At 42.9% G+C, this 23,185-nt stretch overlaps 1 protein-coding gene across 13 annotated transcripts in view; it reads left to right on the plus strand.

Annotated features, from left to right (window-relative positions):
* Positions 1-23,185, plus strand: part of KLF12 (KLF transcription factor 12) — a 249,685-nt gene that overhangs the window by 92,752 nt on the left and 133,748 nt on the right. For 9 of the 13 annotated variants that reach the window (XM_069802557.1, XM_069802564.1, XM_069802555.1 and 6 more), the window contains one exon: positions 5,248-5,337. The exons of 3 other annotated variants lie outside the window; for them this stretch is intronic. In XM_069802557.1, coding sequence (XP_069658658.1) covers positions 5,248-5,337 — 90 coding nt within the window. Of the gene's footprint in view, positions 1-4,702; positions 4,722-5,247; positions 5,338-23,185 lie in introns of those variants that run through there. One more of the 13 variants, XM_069802565.1, reaches the window with a different exon arrangement.

Here is a 23,185-nt window from a genome sequence, read left to right on the forward strand (position 1 = left end):
GGCACAGGAACGTAAGTGTTTGTTGATCCACGTGGGAAATGTGAGTTCTGGGTGCTCTGAAGCCTGAGCTCACTCCTTTCCTCCCGGGATTGCGTGGGGTTGTGCCCATCACAATCTGGCCAGGTCTGGGACAGCATCGTTTCGCTTCTGATGCTTTAGTACTGAGCAGCTTGACATGGAGATCTTGGGACAGTGGGAGAGACAACAACTGTGGTGTGGGATCGTGATGTGCAGTTCCTATCATCTTGTGCTTAGAAGAAATTAGGGAGGGGGTTTACAGGTGTCTTTAGTGGTGTCTCAGGACAGGAGGTTGGTTGTAGCACCAGCTCCTCTGTTGTTAAAAGTTTGCAGTGTGATTCTCAAATGCATGGCTTGGCCAAATTAAAAACTTGGCTACAAAGCCACAGCCCTTCTCGTGGATGGAGCTGTCACGACCCAGACTGGACAGACCAGGGAGTCATGTTTAATTTGAAATTCCCTCGGGCTAAATTAAGTTGAAACGACACCAAAAGATCAGTTAAAGATTTTATTCATGACAGAAGCAAACTGAACTGGGGAGGCATGGTAGTAGGTGGCAGGGTTTCTCACAACAGGAATTGGCATAAGACTACTTCTGTAAACAGTGTAACCCAGGGTAGCCATATACATTGATTCAGGGAATAAGGAGATCCCTCCTGCTGAGTCATGAGGTTCAGAGTAGACCCCCTTGCTTTCCAGGCTCCTCCTAGGGGTGGCTGGATCCACTCTTAGTCTCAGACTTGGTCAGCGGTTTATATCTTGAAACGGACAAGGTGTAGGGATTGTGGAAAAGGAAGAGGAAAGAGAGAAGAAGACAGAGAGAGAGAAAGGAAGAGAGAAAGATTTCACCGGTCCTGGGTCCAGCATTGGTTCAGTCAGCCGAGGGGTCCAGTCAGCCGAGGGGTCCAGTCCCGGTGGGCTTGCACTCCTGGGGCTTCAGTGTGTGTCCTTTTGTCATCCTTGCCCCTCCTTCGGGTGGGCACCCAAACTCATCAGGTTAATGAGCAGTTGGTGAGCCTTTGGGCTTGGGGGTCGTTTGTGGAGTAACTTCTCCTTCCCTGCAGACAGGGCCATTGTTTGATCTTTGTATCAGAAGAGCTTATCAGAACAGGGAGCTGCGCACCCTCCAGCACGCCCTCCCCCTCCTGTTGCTGAGGTCTGAGCTGAAGGGCTTTTCACCTGGGTTCCTTGCTGTGCAGGGTTTGTCTTTAAGCAGAACTTGCCCCACCACAATGTTCGAGACATTAACTCTTTCAGTCTCTGACAGGAGCCAAATTTCACAATGGTGTAATTCATAATTAAATAAGCACTACAGGATGCTGGGGGGGGGGGAGTGTTGTACCAGCATGAGATATGAGTTTTGGTTTTGTTTTCTCGTCCTCTAAAGTAGCCAAAGATAATTTGATTGACTTTCTGCTGCAAGTTTTATCCGCATGAAGAAAATGCCAGTTGTAGTTGCAGCCGCGCTGTACGGAAGATGTAGGCCTTCTGGGGGTGGGTGGGGGAGTCTTGTTATTAGACTGATTGCTACAGCTTCTCAGAAGAAGAGCTTGTAAGTCCAAAAGCATATCCATCTTCTGTAACAACTGCTCTAATAGCAGTTGTCCATACGGACCTGGGTATGATTTGTGGTTTTGATTAATCTTTCAAGGGAATAAATGTCCAAAAGTGATCAGTGAAAGGCTCCAACGGATGGCACCAAGAAAGAGAGGTTGATCTCTTTCAGCATGAGTTAGTTTATTGATCCAGGAGAACAGATGTTTTGGTAAGGTCATGCAGTGTTTGGCTTGATTACATGCCCAGTTTAGGACATACATCTGCTATGTGTTTTACCTAGGTGGGTGACTGGAGTCCACCAGGTGGGTTGGGGTGGGAGGTAGGAGGATAGAGAAGGAAGGGCTGTCACACGAATTCAGGTCACCTCCACTTGGGCAATTTTGGGAGCTGGAAGTTAGCTGCCACAGTCAGTGAAGAGAGTTGAGTGAGCCAGGAGAAGACTGTGGCCCGAAAAATGCGTTGACTCAATACATCATATCGGCAGTCTCTGCTGGTGGGTCTCCTGAGCGTCATCAATTAACGTGGGGCGCTGGAGCAGCCTGGCCTCCCTCCGGTGTGGATGCTCCATCTGCCTGGCTGGCTGGCGAGGCTCCAGGGGAACTCGGGTCCCACCCCCAGCTCCTGCGGGGATGAGTCAAGCCCCTTTGCCTTAGATGACTGCCCACTGTATGCAAACCTCGACTGTTATGTCCCATTCGCTGAATGGATTTGAACATACTGTAGTGCAAACGCTGGTTATGGCAGGAGAGCTCAGTTGGGAAGGATCAGCTCTGTGGGCGACTATTGGGCTAAACGTGTCACCCATATGTGTAGCACACAGACTGGATCTACCAGGCAGTGGTCCCCCAGGATGTGTCACACAATGTCCTTCCAGTTGTAAATGCAGAAGGGATCAAATAGTTTGGAAAGAATCTACTTCTGTGATTATTGCTACTCCGAATTATAAAGGACCCAAAAGCCAGAGCTATTCGCTGCACTCGCTCTTCAGACCAGTGCTCAAAAGGCAGAGCGCTGCTTTTAAGAAATATGGTTTTTAGAGAACAAAAGGGGAAGCAAGCGCTACAAAAATTTAGTTAAATGTAAATGTGTTAAATGGTACATGAGCCAGTCAGGTTTTCATGATTTATCAGTTTTAAACTTCAAAGGCTCTGGTTAGCTTGCATTTTTAAAACTAATGAGTTTATCACAGTCAGTGGGGAAAAATGGTTCAAGTATATCAGCTGTAAATTGGTACAAAGCACTAAAAGGGACATTAGCCTCTAATCAGATTCTAACAGTTCATTAAACCTGCTTTTCCTCGGTGGCGCTTTGTCTTCCCCCCTCCTCCTGCCTGCACCTCCTGCTCAAGCCAGCCTCGTCCCTTCGTTCAGGCGGGTAAGACCTCCTCAGGGACACGAAGCTGTATCAGCTCATCCTTCTTTGTCTATGAGCTAAACAGCCTAAGGGATGCGTGATGATGGTATATTCCTGATCTTGCTGTAAAACTCAACTGCACAGCGCATAAATCAAGAAGGGAGAGGGACCTCTCTGCTTGCAGAATAGGCGCTGGAGGAGCCAGGAATGCCAGGCTGGCTCCTGCTCTCGCTCCACCCCAAACCACATCCAAACTGCTTGAGCTCAGTGACAGCCGAGATCCGCTTCTGATAAGTAAACAGTGCACCGCCCTTGCTGGGAAGAGGGATGCAAAGCCTGCAACAATTTCAGCCAGCTGTTTTGTGGCATCAGAGTCCCTCCTGCTCCTTCCCCATCCCCTGCCTTGAACACTGAATAAAGATACAAGGTGCACAAAAGAAATTGCTGAGAAGGCATAGGAAGAGATTTTTTTTCTTCTTCTTCTTCCTGTGGTGTCGAGCTTAAAATACATAGGCAGCGGTAGCACAGCCTGGACTGGGACATCTCAACAGCTTGACTTGTCTTCATTCACACATCTGTGAATGCAGAGGCATTCTGCTGAAAATTACTTGTTTGATCTGAAATTTTATAACTTCAGCATTTATGAACTATATAAATGTACTTTTTAAGGAAAAAAGTGCAGATTGCGTTTGCTGTTGCATTTGCTTGTCTGCTTTACCATCAAGTTCCTGCCTGCCCTGTAGTATCAAACCGCAGCTCTGCCTGCTGTAACACATGGGGTTCAAAGTGAGGGTGACGGGGATTTTAAGCAGGTCATTTGCTCTGCCTGTGGCACCCTGTTGGAGCTTGGGCGTATTGGTTTCCCTGCTTTTCAGTATGTTATTTAAATTACAATAAAGTAAAGGAGTATACAGAAATAAACAGTTGCTGCAATATTTATATCCTTGAAAAAGAAGATCCTGGGATGAGGTGTGTTAATTGGAAAAAAAAAGAAATGTTTAAAATAATTTAAGTTTTTAAAATGTATTTTGGAAGCTCTGTTACGACAGACCATTTTCCTTAAAATTCCCCTGAAGCAGCCATGGTAAGAAACGGGGCTATGAACATATTCCTTATGAATAACAGCACTACACAGTACTGAACAGATCTGCTGCCCATGAAACACAGGGAAAGTGTTTTTTCCATTACAGTGTGGTTATTGAGGACTACGAGGTAACAGTTACAGTGGAGGTGAGTCTCCAGTCTCAAGTACTGCCTTCCAGATGGGGCTGCAGATAAGTAAGGGGCTGTGAAGGAGTCACTTATAAGCTATATGTGCTATAGTTTCACTATCTGAAAAATAGCTGTGATGTTCTTTGTATTTCTGTACCGCTGACCAGGGCGTCTGGATTCGTAAGGTCAGATTCTAGCTTGAGGGATAAAATGTCTTTTATTCTGTCCATGTTGTCCAAACTAAATGGCAGCTGAAGGGGCTAGCTTTCAAACAGCAGCCTTGAGCCTTGGCCGGAATAGAAAATTGACTCAGGTTGAGGTAGTGTTTGAACTGAAGGCACAAGAGGTTGTTTTGCATGTCTACATAAACTGCTTCAGCAACAGTGGGATGAGACATTCGGAGCAGGGATGTTGATTGAGGGAAGCACAGTTCTACAAATCTGTCTTCAGATTGAAGCTTTCAGCATATATTGCCCATTACTACAAGGACAATGCATCCTTTTAACATGGTCTTTTATTTCTTTTGTGTCAGAGGTGAGTGTGTAGAGATTTTCATTGACAGATGCTGATAACTTTACAAGGTAATGAATGATATGAAATCTGAGGAGTTGTTGATGTGTATTAATTTATGGGGGGGGTGTCTGTGTACAGGCTTTCACTAGAACTTCTCTGAATTGAAGCATATGCTTTCTCTAGGTAATACAGAAGTACAAACGATTTGATTGAAATCAAATATACCTAAGTATACTGCCAAAAACCTGCAGCTATTTGACATCACTGCTCTCCTTTCCAGCTCTAAAGCAAGGAATTTATATATGTGCTCCTGCGTGATTAATTTCAAATTAAAAAATAGTAATTGGAGATGATTTTCCCTTGTTGCTTACAAAGACTTAGCTTTCTTTTAAGGATAATTGAAAGTATAATTTACTATTTTAACAGAAGTAGTAACTTGGTAGCTACTCCTTAAAATTAATATTACATCTTTGCTAACTTTATTTCTGCTAAAAGAAACTTACTTGTGTCTACAATATTACAGAACTAAACCAGTGAATTAAACCCGGTGTTGTTCATCATTTTTTTGATTAACCTTGTCCTTTTCTGCCTTAGGACATCAGCGCCTTTGAGAACAGAATGTTAATGCTTGATGGGATGCCGGCAGTCAGAGTTAAAACAGAGCTGCTGGAATCCGAGCAAGGGGTAAGCAGTTTCTGTGCAGCCTCACTCTGCAGCGCGGTAGTGACCCTTCCCAAGCTTCTCTGTGGTTAGATGTCCCTCCCGTTGTACTGTCATTTTCTTTTCTATGTTTTTCTTCATTTCTACCGTTTTGGAGCTCATTTTCTTGGGAGATGTAGTGGTGAGCATCTAGTCTCATCGGTTGGGAGCACAGAACAAAACAAAACTCTGTGGAAGACTTATTGGAATTATCTGTCATAGCTGAGATGCTGTTGGTGTAATTTTATGATTATAAAAAAAGGTGCAGTTTAAAAAAAATGGGAAAAAATAATGGATTACAGTAAAGAGGCCAAATTCTTGTGTCTGAGAAGCCCGTACGTATCTTTATGTTCTGCCTTCTTGGAATATTTGCCTTACTGTGGTTGTTTCATCCTTTATATGCTTGTCCTACTCCATTTTCTGTTTGTGCAAACCTGCTCTCTTTCTGGTGGAATACACTTGTTTATCATTATGTTAAGAGGGCTAAAAACCTCAGATGGTTAAAGCTGGTATCACGTCGACTGCTGAATACAAGACAGAGATCATGAATAGGACTCTCAATTTTTTGCAGAAGAAGGGTTTGGCATTTGAGTGGTAGATTTATAAAAATGGAAGACTATGTTTTTGAACATATTAAGGGTATTTTCTTACATATGTGGTAATAATTATATCAGGGATTGTAGATTACTATGAGGGCATCTGTATTTAATGGATTTTGTGTTATCATGAACCTTTATTTCCTTGTGTGCATCTTAAGTTATCCCAAAGAATCCAAGCCACTTTACTGCTCTGAAGACAGATGCCCTCAACAAGCAGAGAGCATAATAAAAGCAGCAGTGCTGTTGCCATGTAGGGATGGCCTTTTGCCTCCTTCTGCTAGTTGGCTTTTTTTCTTCCTGCTATTTTCTCAATTATTTAATTGAGAATTTAAATGATATGGAAGAGAGGGAATTAACTTTCAGGATGACTTAATTTGAAAGACTTGCAAGGAGATATCAGTTACTCAGGATTTTTTTTAAGGCTTTACGTTTGAGAGAAATAAAACTTGACATTTAATGGAACTCTTGCTCATTTCTGCCTTCTTGAGAGCAAATACCCTCAGAAAATACTGCAATACAAAGTAGTTTGAGGAAACATAAAAGTTGGACTATTGTAGGAGCCACGAGGATGAAAAGACGGATCCATTAGAGGTAATTTTTAATACCTTCTGGATGCTTTGCATCATGTCTTTTTATGTAACATAAACCTTTCTCACTATTGTTCAGAAGACAAATGTTTATTGATATTTGCCTTTGTCTAGTTTAAAAGAAATTCTATGCATAATGCATATTGCTGGGTCCTTTATGAAGAATACTTCCTTTAGCAAAGTGTGATTTGATTCTGGAAGACCTATTTGGTGTCTTAGGAACTGGTAGGAAATGAACAATTTATATAGTTTTTTAATTTCCTTAGGGTTTTTTTAATAAAATTTTACAGACTTCTGTGTAAGCAGAAAATGATGTCATTTTTTTTTTTCTTTTCCAGTGACTGAGCCGTTAGACAAAGAGCTCGGTTTGATTTGGGATTTTATGCACTTTGGTACTAATTAAGTAGTGTCTGGTCAAGAGTCTCTGGCACCTTTATGACTCTTCATTAGGGAACAATCAATAAATACAAAATGAATTCCCCAGTTCACTAACAGAGGAGCTAGCCATTAGGATGGCAATTTTCCAGCAAACAGCTTAAACTCTGAAGAGAAAGGTGGTTGAAACAGATGTTTAGCATGTGCTTCAGAGACTGTTGTGAATATGTAGATGTTGGTAGACATAACAGGGACAAGTGCTTGAAGGATGCGAGTACCAAAAACAGCACGTGGAGCTGTTTGTGAAGATGAATATCGTGAGTGAAAAGCATGAAGCGGGAACTAAAGCGTGATCCCAGGTAGTGTGAATTTGAAATTGCGATCTCTGTCTGTGGTGTTACAGTGCCCAAAGTCCCTACAGTTGCACCTCCATCGTAGTGTATGTTTTTACAGGGAGATGTGATTTCTACTTTGAAAATTTGCAAACTAAGACAGCATTTTGAGTCTTCTGAAGGTAGCGGCCAAAGTGTCATCACTTAGGATGCTGAACACTAGACAAGACTAGACAAACTTTTCCAAAAGCTGTAGGGAGATGGATGGTTTTTTTGCAGTTCCTGCATGGTATCTGCTATTGGCTCTAGGTTTGCTTCAAGGGCAAAAGTGAGACATGGTTTAAGGGTTATGAAAAGAAAGTTTAATCTGTGGTTAAGGGATCCTGAAGGCTGTATCAGTTGCAGAGGAGTGAAACTAACAGAGTCTGAAGCACCAGTGGTCCTCGACCAGGGTGGTGAGCGCTGAGCGGTCAGAGCAGAGAGCACTGAGTTGCTGTACCTCACTAATGAGGCTTTGGAGGAGCTGGGATAATATCATCTGTTCTTTTGTCTGAGAAGGGCTATGAGACCACTTTGAATTGTCTCCTCTTTAAGTCTGAGCCCATATTTCAAATAAACATGTTGTTGGTTTTAAAACCAATCACGAACCTCCCACAGCTACGCGAGTAGTTACCCGTGCTTGTTGTGAATGCACGCACCTAATTTTTAATCTGAATTCAGCATCAGCTTCCTGCCTTTTCCAGTGGCAACAGAAGAATTCTCTCGTGGTGCTCTGTGACGGTCTTGCTTAGCCCTTTTGGGGCCAGGCCACACAATGCGTGGTGAAGCAAGGGGGGTTGCTCCTCGGGTTGCTGTTGCAGTGTGGGAGGCTGCCACATGTGATAGCTAAGCAGCCTGGTCTTGGCGGGTCCTCTGCGTTAATGGTGATAGGTGTTTTTTACAAGGCAATCAGTGCAAAACTTTATTGAAGTTAAGATGAAATTAACTGTGGGCTCCAAGGATATGTGCCTACTTCTTGTAGGGATATTGAATGCTTTCCTGCGGGGCACATGAAGATGTCATCCAGAAAAGGTGCTTTCTCAGTAGTTGTGCCTTGATTAGCTGTCCCTTGTTCATGACCTCCAAGGTGGGATTCACAGAAAGGACCTTGCTGGGGGAATGTGGATATTGTTTGACCGTGCACGCGTGCACTGCCGTGTGGGACACCCAGCCAGTCCTCCCCGCTGTCCTGGCTCTCGCCGTGCTGGCCTGATGAGAGAGCAGCCAGTAGAGTCGAGTCTAATCGCACCCTGGGCAGTTGTTGCATGGAGCCAGGCGGGCGTGCTTGGAGGGACGGCAGGCTGGTGCTGGGTCATATCCCACCCGGGTGCTGGTATGCCTCATCACCTTCGTGTTCCCAGGGCGTCCTGTGCGTTACAGCTGTAGGTGAGGTAAAGGTGCAGAGCTTTTCTCGGGAGTCGCTCGGTGCCAGTGCTCCATTTCTGGCAAAGAGTCGGGGCCAGAAGGAACCCCTGTGACTCTGAGTTTGGCTCCAAGACTGCAAGGAGATGAGCGAAATGCATACATCCCTGCTTCAAATGGGAATTGTCGTAATGATGTTATGTGTACGATTCTGGCCTGGTGGATTACTTCAGCAGATGATACGATCACAGCATTTGAGTCCATTTTTACTCCAAGGTTTCAATTTATTTCATCATTTGATGAGTGTAATGATTAAACAAAGTGTGTTTATCCTAGGACTTTGTTACAAGCCTTTTTTTGAAATTCATGTGTCTCCTTACAGTTTGTGAACAGTAACCCATCAACCTATTGACTCGAGCAGGAGAAAATACCACTGCTTAGCAACCTTGATAAAGTGAACGATGATCACTGCGGTAACTGGACAACAGAAATAAAAAGCTCAGAAAGTGGTAACATTCCCCTTCCTTTTACACCTACTCCACCAAAATGGAAGCACAATAGGAGAAAAAAAACCCAAAGAGATTTTATACAAACAGCACCTGCTTTTAACCTTAAGTTGGTTCTTCACTTACCTTTTGTGGCATATGGCTACAGTGAAATAGGCACCATCTGGCCACGTGCATTTCGTTAATCAGAAATTCATCTTCCCTGTGCTGCTCTGACTAACCTGGTCTTCACCAGGTGTTGTCTCTTGACTACATGTGGTGGTGGTAGGAGTAGAAATCCTCCATGATGTAGATAAGAACCAGGACAGAGCAAATCATTGAGCCAAGACTAGCATTTTCTACTGTATTTGGATACTAAGCCAGGCAGTCAATCCATTAATTCTTGTGTTGCTTTTGGTTTTCCTATTGGAGTGTCCTCAATCTTTTTGCAGGAGAGGTTAAGTATAACGTATGGTTCTTCTGTACCATCCATGCATAGCCTACAGGGTCTTTAACTTTCTTGTTTGGAGATGTTTTGTTTCATGATTCATCTGTGTCTTGCCCAGTGTTTGGGTGCTCTGTGTCCAAACCGGGGCTGATACCTCTGAAAAGTTTTTAAGCAGTATTCTTAAATAGTATCTCAGTCCTTACACTGCAGAAGCATTCCATATCTAGAGCAAGTGAAGGTGGATTTAAAATGCAATACAGCAGAAGGAATAAGCGAACAAATAAAGTGTAGTCAGCTGAAATTTTAGGGTAGCCCTGAGAGAATGAAGCTGTGTGAGCTACACCCACTGCAAACCAGCCCAGTCTCTAGCTGAGGCTGAAAGGAAATTGGAGCTGATGCCTGTGTTTCAGCTATGCCCCATGCACCACCAGTTCCTTTGAGCCTGTGACTAGAGGAGAGGTGGGCAGGGCTCAGGAGCTACAGCATGTGTCCATGCAGTGAAGACAAACCTCTACCAACCGGGATTTAAAAGACACCGAGTTCAAGCTAGATGCTTGTGGGAGAATGGGATTTAGGCAGCCCGAAAAGGAGACATGCCTCATGAGATATAGGTTACTGGGCAAATTTGGAACAAAGAAGTATTTACAAGGGAAATGGATTTTCTCTTTGCTTTGGAAAAAGTTAAAACAGTTCTGCTTTGTTTTATCGTTGCCAATTTAGAATAGTTAATGATTTTTAGAAGGCCATCAGCATTAGCAAGAACAGATGCTTATTTTTCCAGTGAACTACTGTCCTTAATTTTGCACAGGAGATTTAATGCAGACTATTGTTTGAGGCTTCAAGAAGACACAGTGCTGCTTTAATGACTTTATCACAAATGAAAAAAAGACATTACATAAAAGATATCGCATTGCCCTTTAACAAGGCTTCGTTATTATCTCCCCTACTGTGGAAGAGGAGCTAGCATTGCTAATAAATTGGTAGAATTACTTTAGAAAAGTGAATTTGCTTATCATTTAATATCCTCCAGTGACCTACAGCTTTAGATCTTTTGGTCTGCAGTAAAATCTTTGTGCATCAGTAACCAGCTTCAGAGAAGGACATGAAGAAGGTAGTCCCTCCCCATGTAAGTGAAGGTGGGGTATTTCAGCAGGAAAAAAATACTTATTCTTTGGGTCTGCCAAAAACTATTTTGAAAAGTAATACTCCTCATTGTAAAAATGTACAGAGGCTGGATTAATTTAAACGGTAATACAGACTGGGCAGTGAATTTATTAGCTGATGGCTACTGTCAAGAAGTGAGGATAGGTAGTGTTGACTGGCTTCACTGTGAAGTCTGAAAGTCTTGCTAGTCATTGCAGGATGTGACCCAGTTTCTAAAAACTGGTAAATGTGTCTGACTTGGACACATGAAGTTACACTTTGTCAAGTATTTGCAGAGCCAGGCCATAAGCTTTTGCTAAAAGGAGATATGAATGTGGGACCCACAATTAATCTTCAACTACAGAGAATAATGAACCTCTAATTTTCATCAGTCTTTTTGTTTCCAGATCTGCAATCTCACCCATTCCTGTGCCTGCATTTTGTCCCCTCAAATCATTATTTGAAGATTATGTATCTTATTCTGAATTCACCTCCTAATTCTGCTTGATCTGTCTCTGTTCCCATGCCTTATCATGGCTGAATTATGAAAAGAATGACTAAAATGACAAAACCCTTTAACAAGCCAATATTGTTCTCTGTGTCTTTTGTCTCTAGCCAAATTATCTTGTCATCTTGTGTCTGAAGAATGCCACTGATGCTTATGCTGTTATACACATAAACATTTTCTACCTCAGCCTGGGTAATAGTGACAGAAATCTGGTTTATTTTCAAAGATTTCAAAAAATAACTGCTGAAATTCAGTTGAGAATAGTCTCAACAGCAAATCTTGCTCCTTGACTCTATGGGGAACTGTTTTATGTTGATTCATTCAGCTTATGTACATTCTTTGTATTGTTAGACAAAAGAGCACTTCTAGTATTTGCTGTTGTAATTTAGAAATCTCTGCTTCATTCATTCAAATATTTTTTTTTTCTGAATTACTTAATGTTTAGCATGACTGATTTGGGGAAACAAACAGCATATGGGCAGTGCACATGTATCAATCTCTTCTGCAAAGAAACTAGCCCGTCTTACTTTCTGTTTTCTTCATCTTGCAATAGATGATACTCAAGGAGTGTTATTGAGGTGTTAGAAACACAGCTGATACAATTCGTTAGTTGCTTTACAGTGCCATAAATATATTACATTCTTCAGAAAGAGATCAAGATCTGATCCCAAAGACCAGTAAGGACATAACCTACACGGCGTGATGCAAAGCCATGTGAGATGTACCTAAGGAGATAACAGCTGTATTCCCCGAGCACTGCTGAAGGATATGCCTGCAACCCAGAAGGGTGCACCACAGCTGCATCAGCTGGATTAATTGAGCCGAGTGAAGCATCACAAGCTGATAAATACTGTGGGTGCTGTTTCATGTTAAGTGGAGGCTCGCGTGAAGAATAAAAGGTAGCCAACTCCTACAACATTCCTGCTGTATCCATTGCCAGTGACTGAACGACATGAGGGAGAACTGGGTCAGCCGATCACTGATCCAAGAAAACCCAACCCAACAGGAGAAGGGAATGGCTGTATACCTCCTGCAGTCATTCTGTTAGGAAATCATGGATATCTTCCATCCTATGGAGAGGGGAAGGGTGGAAAGAAGATCGTGGGTGCTGCTTTTGACAAAGGCCTATAGTTAGAGCTGGTTAACTGTATCTGGAACTGTACCCTGAGACACCTTTACTGCTTCTGGGACCGAAACTTTCTACCTTGGGCATGTCTCTGCTCTGCTGCCTTGCCAAATGCTGAGTATTTATAGTGTTGCACGTGTTCCTTACTCCTTTTGAAGTCATCCCTCCTATAGAATAGAGAGCTAAGGGGGTTTTGTGCCATGGTTGTAGGTGTGGTTTATTTATTTGGGATTTTTTCCCCCCAGGGATCAGACACAAAAGTGCAGTAGAAAGGTAATAGATTTAAGACTAATAGGAAATGCTAACTTAACCAGCTCAGTCAGCACACTCACTGTCACGCTTGCCAGGCAGTCTTTTTGCCAAGTTAACCAAGTTTACAGATAGAAAATGCGGGTGGGGTTGTTAAGATGTATGATGCTGTCTGAAATTCTCACTAAGAGAAGGATCCCAGATCCTCTGAGACTTAATTTACTGACTGCTATCTGCCATTGCTTTCCTTTCCTAGGCACTTAAGTTGGTTGTTACAGAGCATTGCAGGGAATGTACTCCTTATTCTGTCTGGTATCGTTTGTGGTATGTGTGGCAGGAACAGGGAGATTTTCAGTTGTGGGTGAGGACTTCACTGTGCTAGGCACTATGCAAATAAAGGGCTGTCCCTGGATATTTTGGTTTAATTAATCCGAAGTTGTGTTTAGACACTCTTTTAATGGGCATCTTCAGATAATAATGATTGCGTGTATTAGGAATATAGTAGCAAGTCTAAAAGGAGTGAAGCAGAGAAAGATCTCTTCTCCAAACAGCTCGTGTTTAGCTAACAGTGCCATGCCAGAAAGAGGTTTCCCGTATGTATAATGATAGAATAGCAGCAAGAAGATGATTTCACGTACTAAAAAATTAGATTTTATGAGGATGTATTTGGTAGAGGAGAAGGATAATATTTTATCTGCAAGACTGGAAAGAGTTTCAAAGAGAATGTGTGATATTACCCAGAAATTAGCATAACTTAATATTGTTACAGTTCCATAGAAAAATCATAGTTGCACAATATATCATATGTTAAATACATGAATTGATGACGGTTTTGTGTGCTTATATGGACTGAAAAAATAATGTTGGCTTTGGGAGAAGGAAAGTCAACACTTTGATTTGAACGTAATGCTGAAGTGTGTCGTGAGATTATAGTTGGGTTGCCTTCTATCCCCAGTCAATTATTTTGTGAGCTCACCTTGAAGCCAGTCTGCTTTTTTGATGATGTATGACCTCTCAGCTTGCTCTGCTACCAGAGCTTATGATGGGAATCTCATGGAAGATTTATTCAGCTGAGAAACTCTAGCCATAAAGAAAAACAAGCATGGTACATACAAGCTGTGTATCTGTCGGTTATTGTCAATTTATAAATCCACATTTTGGGTTGAAAATTGTGTGTTTTATAGAGATGTGAAAGGTCAACATTTCCTTTACTGCATCAAAAAAATAGTTGAAAATGTGAAAAAAAAAAAAAGTGTAAGAAAAATTTTCAGCCATCCAAATATCTACATTTACATCATTCCCCCGATAACCCTTGTTCCAATGATTCTTGTGTGTGCTCCACATTCTGTTTCTTTTGGGAATCAAATATTCACAGCTTAACTGTAGTTTTGATCTAGTTTGCAATCCTAATTGAGGAACCAGTGAGGTACAGATTTTTGCTCTTTGCATCCTGCTGGAAAGTTATTAACGCTGTAGTCAGGGGAGTGCAGAGCATGCCATTTATCAGCTGGTATACAGCACTGTAATCTAAAATCCTGTTGCACTTCTGCACTGAAACTCAACACAGGCCTCTGTTTCATGTCACAGTGCACTGCAATTCTGAGATACAATAATGTGAATTTTAGAATTCGTGCAAAACAATTATTGGCATCTAAAAAGAAGTTACTCTTCTGATCTCGTGCCTTACCTGGTAGGGCATCTGAAATTTAATTCAGGTTGCAACTGCAGTGAAATTCAACAGGTTCCAAGGGAATGTAGTCCCTCTATTCCTATGGAGAAACCAATGAAGGTGAGCTAGGTAATCCTGCTTTTATTAACAAGAAAGCTACCTTGAATTACCTCACATTTACCTCCATGTGTGATTATGTATATAGATGGATAGTGCAGACCTGCTGATGCACAGTAACTTCTTCATGGTTTAGAGTTCCTTATTAAAATGTTTTCCATTGAAATGTCTCAGTGAAATAATTGTGAATCACAAAATCTTTAAATTATTTCACTAGGAGAAAAGTTAATCATTACGTTTCATCTTGTTCTACTCACCAGTGAGTTTAATGGATTTTTTTTTTTTAATGCTCATTAGAGTAGTCTGTTCATTATGATGGCCTGTATTTTGTTCAACAGGGAACATTGGTATGTTCAGAATGGAAGAGAAATGGAAGTGACTGGGATTTCGTTCTTTCCCTTTGTTTTGGCTCAGGGTGAAGTAAAATCTTTCTATATTCCTGGTTCTTAGCTGGATAATTGCTATACTTTATTTCTTTAAGGACACTGAGATATTTGAAGTGAGAAGTATTGTGTAAGTGTGCTTTGTTATTATATTTTATTATATACTGGCTAGCTTAAGAAAAATAAGCATAAGCCAATATAACTCAATAATTTACAGTATCACAGAACACTTCAGCAGCGTGAGACAAGTCCCACTATGTTATGAAGTACCAAAATTATTTTAATCTTTGTTGTTTGTTATGATAAGGGATTACTTCTAGTTTTCTCTTGTTTGTTGATGTTTTCTTAACTCTTCTTTTCTATTTGAGGTTGCTTTATAAGTAGTCTTTTTAATGTATATTTTACTCTTGTTCTGTATCCTGCTGGGAAGTACTGAAAGAGCTGTATATTTTTCAGCATTGTTGGCTTTTTTCCTTATTTCTCCCTGTGGAGATGAGCCCTTACATAAATTACTTTAAGGATCCTGTTTTCTTGTTTGTTTTTTTTTGTTTTTTTTTTTATTCCCTTTCTTCACACCCCTCCCCTCCTTTGTTTCACACTGGAAGGATGAGTATTTAATAAACTGTTATTTAGAGGGCATCCGCTTTCACAGGCATCCTTTTACAAATGTTCTTTTTGCTTGGTTGCATTGCGTAAATGTACCGGAAAACCATAGGAACCACAGGCAAAAAAGCCAACAGCAACGAAAGGCGGTGTTCGTCCTCCCCTGTCCGCGCAGGTCGCTGCCCGTGCCTGCCATTCCCCGAGGATGGAGCCCAGGTGGACGAGGATGACGAGACCCGTGGCAGCTCGACGTGGGCCACCCCTGCGGCCGTGGGCCGGGAGCGAGGGGCTGGCCAAGGAGGAGAGGCGCGGGGGATGCAACAGAGGGAGGACAGCAGGTCTTCCCAGGCGAGGCTTGTTCACGGGAAGGCTCGTGTCAGATCAGCCTCGCCAGCCCTGCCTCCTCCAAATGCCTCCGCTCCCCTTGTTCCCTGGGGGACGCCAGCCGCGCGGGTGTCACCTCCATCCTGCCTCCTTAGGCTGCTCCGGCGGCGTTTGTAGCCCGTTTCCTACTTCCGTAGTTTACACTAGAGATCAGTATTGATACCGAGGCACTGACTTTGGCTTTGATCTTCGTCTGTGATGCGGTGTGTGGAGCTTATGTCATAGCGGTAGGTGAGTTACTGGAAATTCCCTAGCAGTTGCATCAGTTTGTCCTTGGAAGATAGCAGCATCACCCTCTCCCGTCTGGGTTACAGATATGCTCAGTTATGTTTTTAATACTGTAGGTGCCCTTCCATGACATTTGCCACTTTCTTTGATAGCTTTTTGCCAGATAGATACAGCCTGGTCATATTCTGGCTTGGTAGTTCTCAAGTACTGGGTGTCTGGTGGCTCCGAATGTTTTCTGGTCCCCTTTGCTGGATTTCTCTGGTCATTTTGCTGTTTCAATACTGAACAGCTGTTTGTGAACAGGACGGTGTAAACCGGTAAGAGACTAGTTGTGGGCTTCTGTTTCGCACTGCGGAACAGGGAGTTGTTGGTGAGGAGGGACAACTGCTGGCTGAGGAAGGAAAGGCAGGACTGGGTACCATTAGCGGTGCCAAATGCTTCACCCTGGGTGAATCCACGCCGACTGTTCCCCGTCACCTTCTCCTCCTTCACGGTGCCCAGAAGTCCGTTCCCAGAGGACTCGCTCGCTTTTGCACGTGACTTCTCCATGGAGCGAAGGGAGGCTGGCTGGCCTGCAGGACGCCAGAGCACCCTCCTGGACTTCTCTGAAGAGGACTGCGCCATTTGCTTTCTTCTAGTCACCGGGGGGTCTCCCGTGGTCTCCAGGCCCTCTCAAGCACGGTGGAGAGGGGTGCTGCAAGGACATCGGCCGGCCGGCCCAAGGCCCGTGCCTGCAGGCAGGTGGGTCCCACGGGCTGGTTTGGGTCGAGTCCTCTCGGGTAATCCCCGGGACTCGGTCCTCATTCGCGGCTGGCGGTTCCGCTCCTTGAACCTTGTCTGCCTGTGAGAAGGCCACGCAAGCGAGGGCTGACGCAGAAGGCAGCGATGGAGTTCCTCGGCCTTACGGGTGTTCGCCCACCCCGTTGGGCCACGGACTCAACGTTTCCCTCGTCCAGCCTTTTCCTGCCGATGTAGCGACAAAAGCTCTTGCTGTTGCTCTTGATATTACCGGCAAGTCTGAACTCCGGCTGAGCTTTGGCTTTCCTGACACCAGCCCCGTGTGTCCGCGTGATATTTCTGCGTTCGTACTTTGTAGCCTGTCCCTGCTCGCTCCTCCTGCTATATATATATATATATATATACTGCCTTTTTGCACTGGAGCTCCATCATGTGTTACACGTCTGCCAAACTGGTCTCCAGATACTTGCTTTTCTGAGTAGTGGGATGCACTAGTCTTGCACTTTGATGTTGTTCTTAAAGATCTTCCAGTTTTCCCGTTCTCTTTGGCCCTTTTAGAGCTACCTCCCATGGGATCTTCCTTAGTTCCCTGAAAACTTCTGCTCTCTAATAGTCAAGGGTCTAGATCGATCTGGACTAGGTCTCTGTTACTGTCTGTCTTTCCTCACTCTCCTCAGGGTCTCAAACTCCATTACTTAAAGGTCATTACACCAAAGCTGCTACTGATTACCACAGCTCCAACCTGTTCAGCCTTCCACACAAACAGTGATCATTTTGGTTTTGTCCGTACGGGACTTTATGAGAACACCGGAGTGACCACAGTGGATCATTTGAAAGGTTCTTCGTACCCATAACATGGTAGCTCATAGCATGTGCTTACAGAAAGCGCAAGCAAAAAGCAAGCGTACAGCACTGGTACGCTCTCCAGTATCTGCCAGTGTGCAGACTGGGGACCACGTGAGCAGGTAATGACCTTTAGTATTGCAAGTTGTCACTGCTCTTTGGGCTCCACGGAGATTTTCCTGATAACCAGAGGTTGTGGTGTTGGTTTTGACCTGTAAAACCTTAAACTGTCTTGCACCTGCCTGCTGCCATCCTGAGACTACAATGAGAGCCTAAGATTTAATGATAGAGATGGCAGTGGCAAAGAGAGCATTTCCTGTGATAGACTTGATTTATTTTCCCATTAGTCATAGCAGAACAGAGTTGTGGATTTTTAGGGAGTCCATGCTATGAAGCTTCTGGGGAGGGCTGAAGCTATGGTGTTGAGAACATTGTGACATGCAAAAGATTTTTTTTGTTCCTTCCTCCTGTGGAAGTAGTAGTGGTATAGGCTGTGGGTTTTATGGCAGAACTTTGGTTGGGGAAGTTCCTGTCCACCGTTAACAATTCTGCAGTTGTGCCAGTTCAGACATGGGCAGGGATGTGTTCTATACCAGGAAAAGAGGAAAAAAAAAAAAAGCTAAAAATACCTTAAAGAGTTTTTCTCTCGAAATTTAGGTTATTTCACAGATCCAGGTTAGGGTGTAGGTATAAACTGCTTAAAGTGTTAGATCTGCAACATGCTCAGTTCTGTGTGGTCCACAAGTTAAAACATGCTGTGCAAACGTGGCATAGAAAACATTATTGATTTTCATGATAGAAAACTTTTAAAATAGCAGATAGAATAGAAGCCAAAACTATTCTGGTTGGCTTCTGAATAGTATTCATTTTTACAGAATAAACTAAAAAAATCCAAAGTGGAAAGGAATTAGTTACCTCTGCTTTTGGAAAACAGTTCATAGTTTGGCTCATTGAAGCTTGAGTTTGTTTCCTTTGTTACTATACATTTTAGTTTTCATGTACGGATTTAGGCTGAATGACTTGTCTGGAACATGAAATAGACTTTTTTTTTTTTCTTGAATAACCATTCGGAGTATTGGTGGGATAAAGTGGCAATTTAAGACAGCTGTTTAGCATAAAATAAATATGCATGTTGTTAGTATTGAATACACAAGCATTAATTTATTCCTGGTTTAAAATTCCATAAATGCTTCTAGCCTACCCAAGAGTACTCTTTGAGTTTCATCCCACTTTCACTGCCTAGTTTGGGACCTTACTGTTGTCAGAAAAGTATCAAATATTTATCAAAGGCTGAACAATAAAATAGCTGGCTTATGTAGAAATTTGGTAGCTTTAAATGGATTATGGAGAAACACTTGCAGCTTCCCATGAATTGATATTTACAAGTTCCTGTCTGCAAACCCCAAGTTAAAAAGAAACAAATGGTGCTGAAAATGAAGTAAAGCCAAGTCACATATGCAGAGTATGAAATACCTGGTCCACAGTGGAAAGCATGCTGTGGGCCTGTTCTTGAAAGGTATTGAATATTCAGCATCCAGCAGAGAATGTAAATATCTGCTTAGTTTTTAAGAACAGAAGGAGTTCTGTTATTTACTCATGGTACCAACTTGGGGCCAGGGTACCACGCAGGAACCTTAAATGTGTAAAAACTCTTACCATAATCTCTAGAAGCATTGAGGTGTATAAAAGTCTTTAAAATAATTGGAAGAAATCAACCAGTTTAAATTTCCTTGCTTTTTAAGGCAGAGTAACGTATTGCATGCCAGGTATGATGCTTGTTCTTCATTTTGTTTTAACTCTACTATTAAACTAATCAATTTCCAATACATCCTACAACAAGAGATGTTCTTGTGAAGAAGTGAATTTTAAATATTCTTTATGGACTAATTTTGTTCATATCAAATGGAGGGATGTTGTGAAGTGTGTATGAGACAGGGTGTATTGCTGATTGTGTACCCTGATTTTTTTTTTTAGTATGTTCTTTGATTCCATTCAAATGTTTTCTAGAACCATATAATCTCTAAAAAGATACATGTTTTTTCTTGTTATGCAGTAGTTAATGGTGAGTGCAAATTACATCAGCAACTGGCGTTGGGGTGCATGCTATGCTAAAATAACTTTCTGTTTAAAAGTTTTGCATGTAGTATCATTAGATGGATTTGCCTTACTCATTTTAAAATAAGGGAAAAATCTTTTTCTCTATAACAGTAATTTTTTTCATCTAAAAGATGCATGACAGGTCCATAACTGAGCCCTGACCACTTCTGCATGTTTAGGAGTTGCTCTTTACATTGAGTGTGTTTCTGAACTGCAGCTCAGTCCCTAGCTCCACTGCAGAACGTGTTCACCAGAGAACAAGAGGACTGTGCACACCTATGGATGCCACATGCAATGTAATTAAAAGCCCGTGTGAAGGAGTAGGGCGTGGACAGTAACGGCTTGAAAGGGTGAAGAGGGACCGGGTGATGCTCCAGTCTGGGATCGTTCCTCGAGCAGCTGCAAAAGCCAGATGAGGGTTTCACAAGTCTGTCTTCCCTAGTAACTCTTTTGTGTCTCCCCTTTAAATCACTGACTAGTGTACTTACTTCTTGTCTTCCTTGTCTCTTCTAACACAATGTGAAAACGCTGAGGAGAACTTCTAACACTGATGTTTCTTACCAATATGTATTTCTAAACCCTGATTCGCCAGGTGTCCTGGAGGTTGGACATGTGCTATTTGCACTTGGTCTGTCACTCTGTAAAACCTCCTGACTTCAGAAAAGGAGGGAAAAAAAAAGTCAGTGAAGCTTTGGCTGAAATGATTAATTTTTGTCTTGCTTGTGCATTGCAGGAGAAATTAGCAGTGCAAGGCAGTTGCATTGCTTTACCTCCAGTGCCCTTAAAGCAGCGTTCAGCTTGGACTGTGAGCTGTGTTCAGAGCGATACTCCCATGCTCAGGGTTTGTGCACTTTGGGTATGAGCCACCTCTGGGATCGGAAGCAGCCAAATGGGGTTAGTAGGGAGTATCTCTGGGTAAACCGGCCCCGCCGAGTACGGTGCGGCTGCAGCTAGGCTGCTGCTGGCCCCCGGCACGGGCAGGTAGCTCTGGTGTGCGCTGCCATGCCCCTGCCCCTGTGCGGGTGGCTTGCGCTCCTCTGCTGCCTTCTCTCAATCCCCTGCTACTTCTGTTGCTTCGCTTGCAGGCACGCAAACCTCAGGGCAGCAGCTAACAAGATTCTTCCACCTGTCTGTGCTGATGTTTTAAGTGATAACCTCTGCTTTTTCTGGCAGGGTAAGGCATTAGTTTAGCAAACTGGCCAAACACAAGAGTGTGGTGGTTTCTCTAGACTTCTGCTACCAGACGGGCAAGATGAGTGCTCACCAGTCTTAACAAGATTTAATACTCCTTGTAGTCATAATCTTACCATTAGTTGTAGTGGAGGCTAGGTCAGGCATTGGAAGAGGTTGTCCCATTCCTTTGCTCTTCCCGCCCCCTCCCTTCCCTGACTCCTCAACTGCTGTCCCTGAGTTGACGCTGGTACCTGTGGGATCACTTGGCGAGCTGGTTCAGCTTGCCAGTCTGGCATAAAAGTAGCCTGGGGGAAAAAAAATGGCAATAATTTTGGCTTTCTGAGGAGTCAATCAAATGCCAAAGCAGACTTGAAGCAGAAGGGGTGTTCAGGGAATGGGAGGACCGTCAGTAAATGATTGGATATGTGCTACCCTAACTCATGTGTCATGCTTTTAGTCATGCCACGTGGATGAAACATGCGGTTTAGGCTTCGCCACGCAGTTTGCAGGTGCTAAACAACTGAACAAGGCAGGCATCTTGACTCCGACAAAGGACAGCAAAGTGACATTATGTGAAAGAACAGAGCCGCATGACAGCACAGCCTGCCCTGGTTAGGATGATACAGGGATTTCCCTGCAACCCTATTTTTCTGACGGAATGTGCTGCTGGGGGTTTTTGTTCTGTTTTTAAAGCTGTTTTTCTGAGCGTGAGGGATCGCACATGCAAAAGAATGGCAGTTTTTAAACATGGTGGAGGGCTACGTCTGAGGCTCATCCTTTATAACACCTCTGTGTAGCCTGTGCTGTTTCTGGTAACGGAGTACATCAACCTTTTGAGCCACACAAGGACTCACAGGATCAAGGCCTTTCTTTATGAACGCGATGTATCTGCATGCTAGAAATCTTGAGAGCATGTCATGGGGCGGGGGGGGCAAGAGAAAGAGTGGAATGGCACAGATCTGTTAAGATTTATTGCATCATTATCTCACATGAAACAGTAAGATTGTCCTGGCATGACTGAGCAAAAACAATGGTGTGAGAGAATCATTTATTTTGACGCCCTGCTGATTGCCTCTGGACATTTCTGGAAGCCGGGGTATCCTCAGCAGCGAGGTCTTCTGTTTCACATAGTTTCAAAGATAATAATTTCAAGGAGGGAAGCTTGATCTACATCATGTTTCATTCTTCACTATATTCTGAAGATGGGATGTGTTCATCTGTGAGACTCTTAAGTGGGAACAGTTTCTCCTCCTGGCTTCTGTTTGCTCCTATAAAACCTGACAGAAAAGCCCCTGAGCAGATGACTAGCAAGTTTACACTGAAAAAACATAAAGACCGATCCCTTTCCTTACAGACCTGGAGGAAAAACAAACTCCACACGATATGTTCTCTCTCTTCTGAGTGTAACGAACCAGCAGTTACTTCTGTCTGCAGGAACAACAGGAGACTGCACAGCTCAAGCTCAAGATACAACCCATGACATAATTCTCTTTGGTCTATGGTCATAGGATTATTTTTTGGGGAGCGTTATTAATGAGTAATAATACAATGTTAATGCAATCTTAATATGTATCCCGAGAAAGGAACTTGAAGTGAATAAGCTCCCCATTTTTCTATGAGGAGCTTCATAACCTGGAAGTGATGCACCAAACATGAAATTATGATGTTTTAACTTGGATAGAGCCCAGTGCTAGTAGAATGGCTTAAAAATGAAGGTCATTGGCAAATAGCAGGAGTTACTTAATCAGATCAGCTTTTAAAAAAATCAGTGATCAGTACGGATAATACTATTATTGGTTAGACATTGTTACTCTTTCATACAGCATAAAGGTTTTGAAGTATTTGCAGCATCCAGGGTTTTCAGTATGAGCTTCAGTGTGCATAAGACTGTTCCCATTATGCATTTCTTTTTCTCAGTATTTTGTTTATCTGTAGCACGTTGGTGTTATTTCTGTAGATATTTCTTATAATTCACTTATCAATTTGCTCTAGGCAAAAGTGCCTAAACTGAAGGTTTCAAAAAAAATCCTCTTCGTATGAGATACAGATAAATGTATTCATTATGGTCCAGCTTCAGTTAAAGGCTCAGTCTAATTTTGAATTCAGAGTGTGTCTCCCAAGTAAATCATTTAGTTCACTGCTACCCACCACTTCAAGCCTGACCTTGAGGAAGTAAAAGAACTTCTCATCATTCTCATAAGCTTGGGGGTGGGGGATAGAAAAAAGAAGGTTGGGCTCTGCTGGGCCAAGGAAAGCACTCTTCTCACGAATGCCCTGAACATCTTAATCTGGTCAGATTTTAGCTGGAGAACCTTATCTGAGTTGAGTTGTCAGGGAAGAATGTA

This window comes from Haliaeetus albicilla, chromosome 15 (genome assembly GCF_947461875.1).
Source record: "Haliaeetus albicilla chromosome 15, bHalAlb1.1, whole genome shotgun sequence".
NCBI lineage: Eukaryota > Metazoa > Chordata > Aves > Accipitriformes > Accipitridae > Haliaeetus > Haliaeetus albicilla.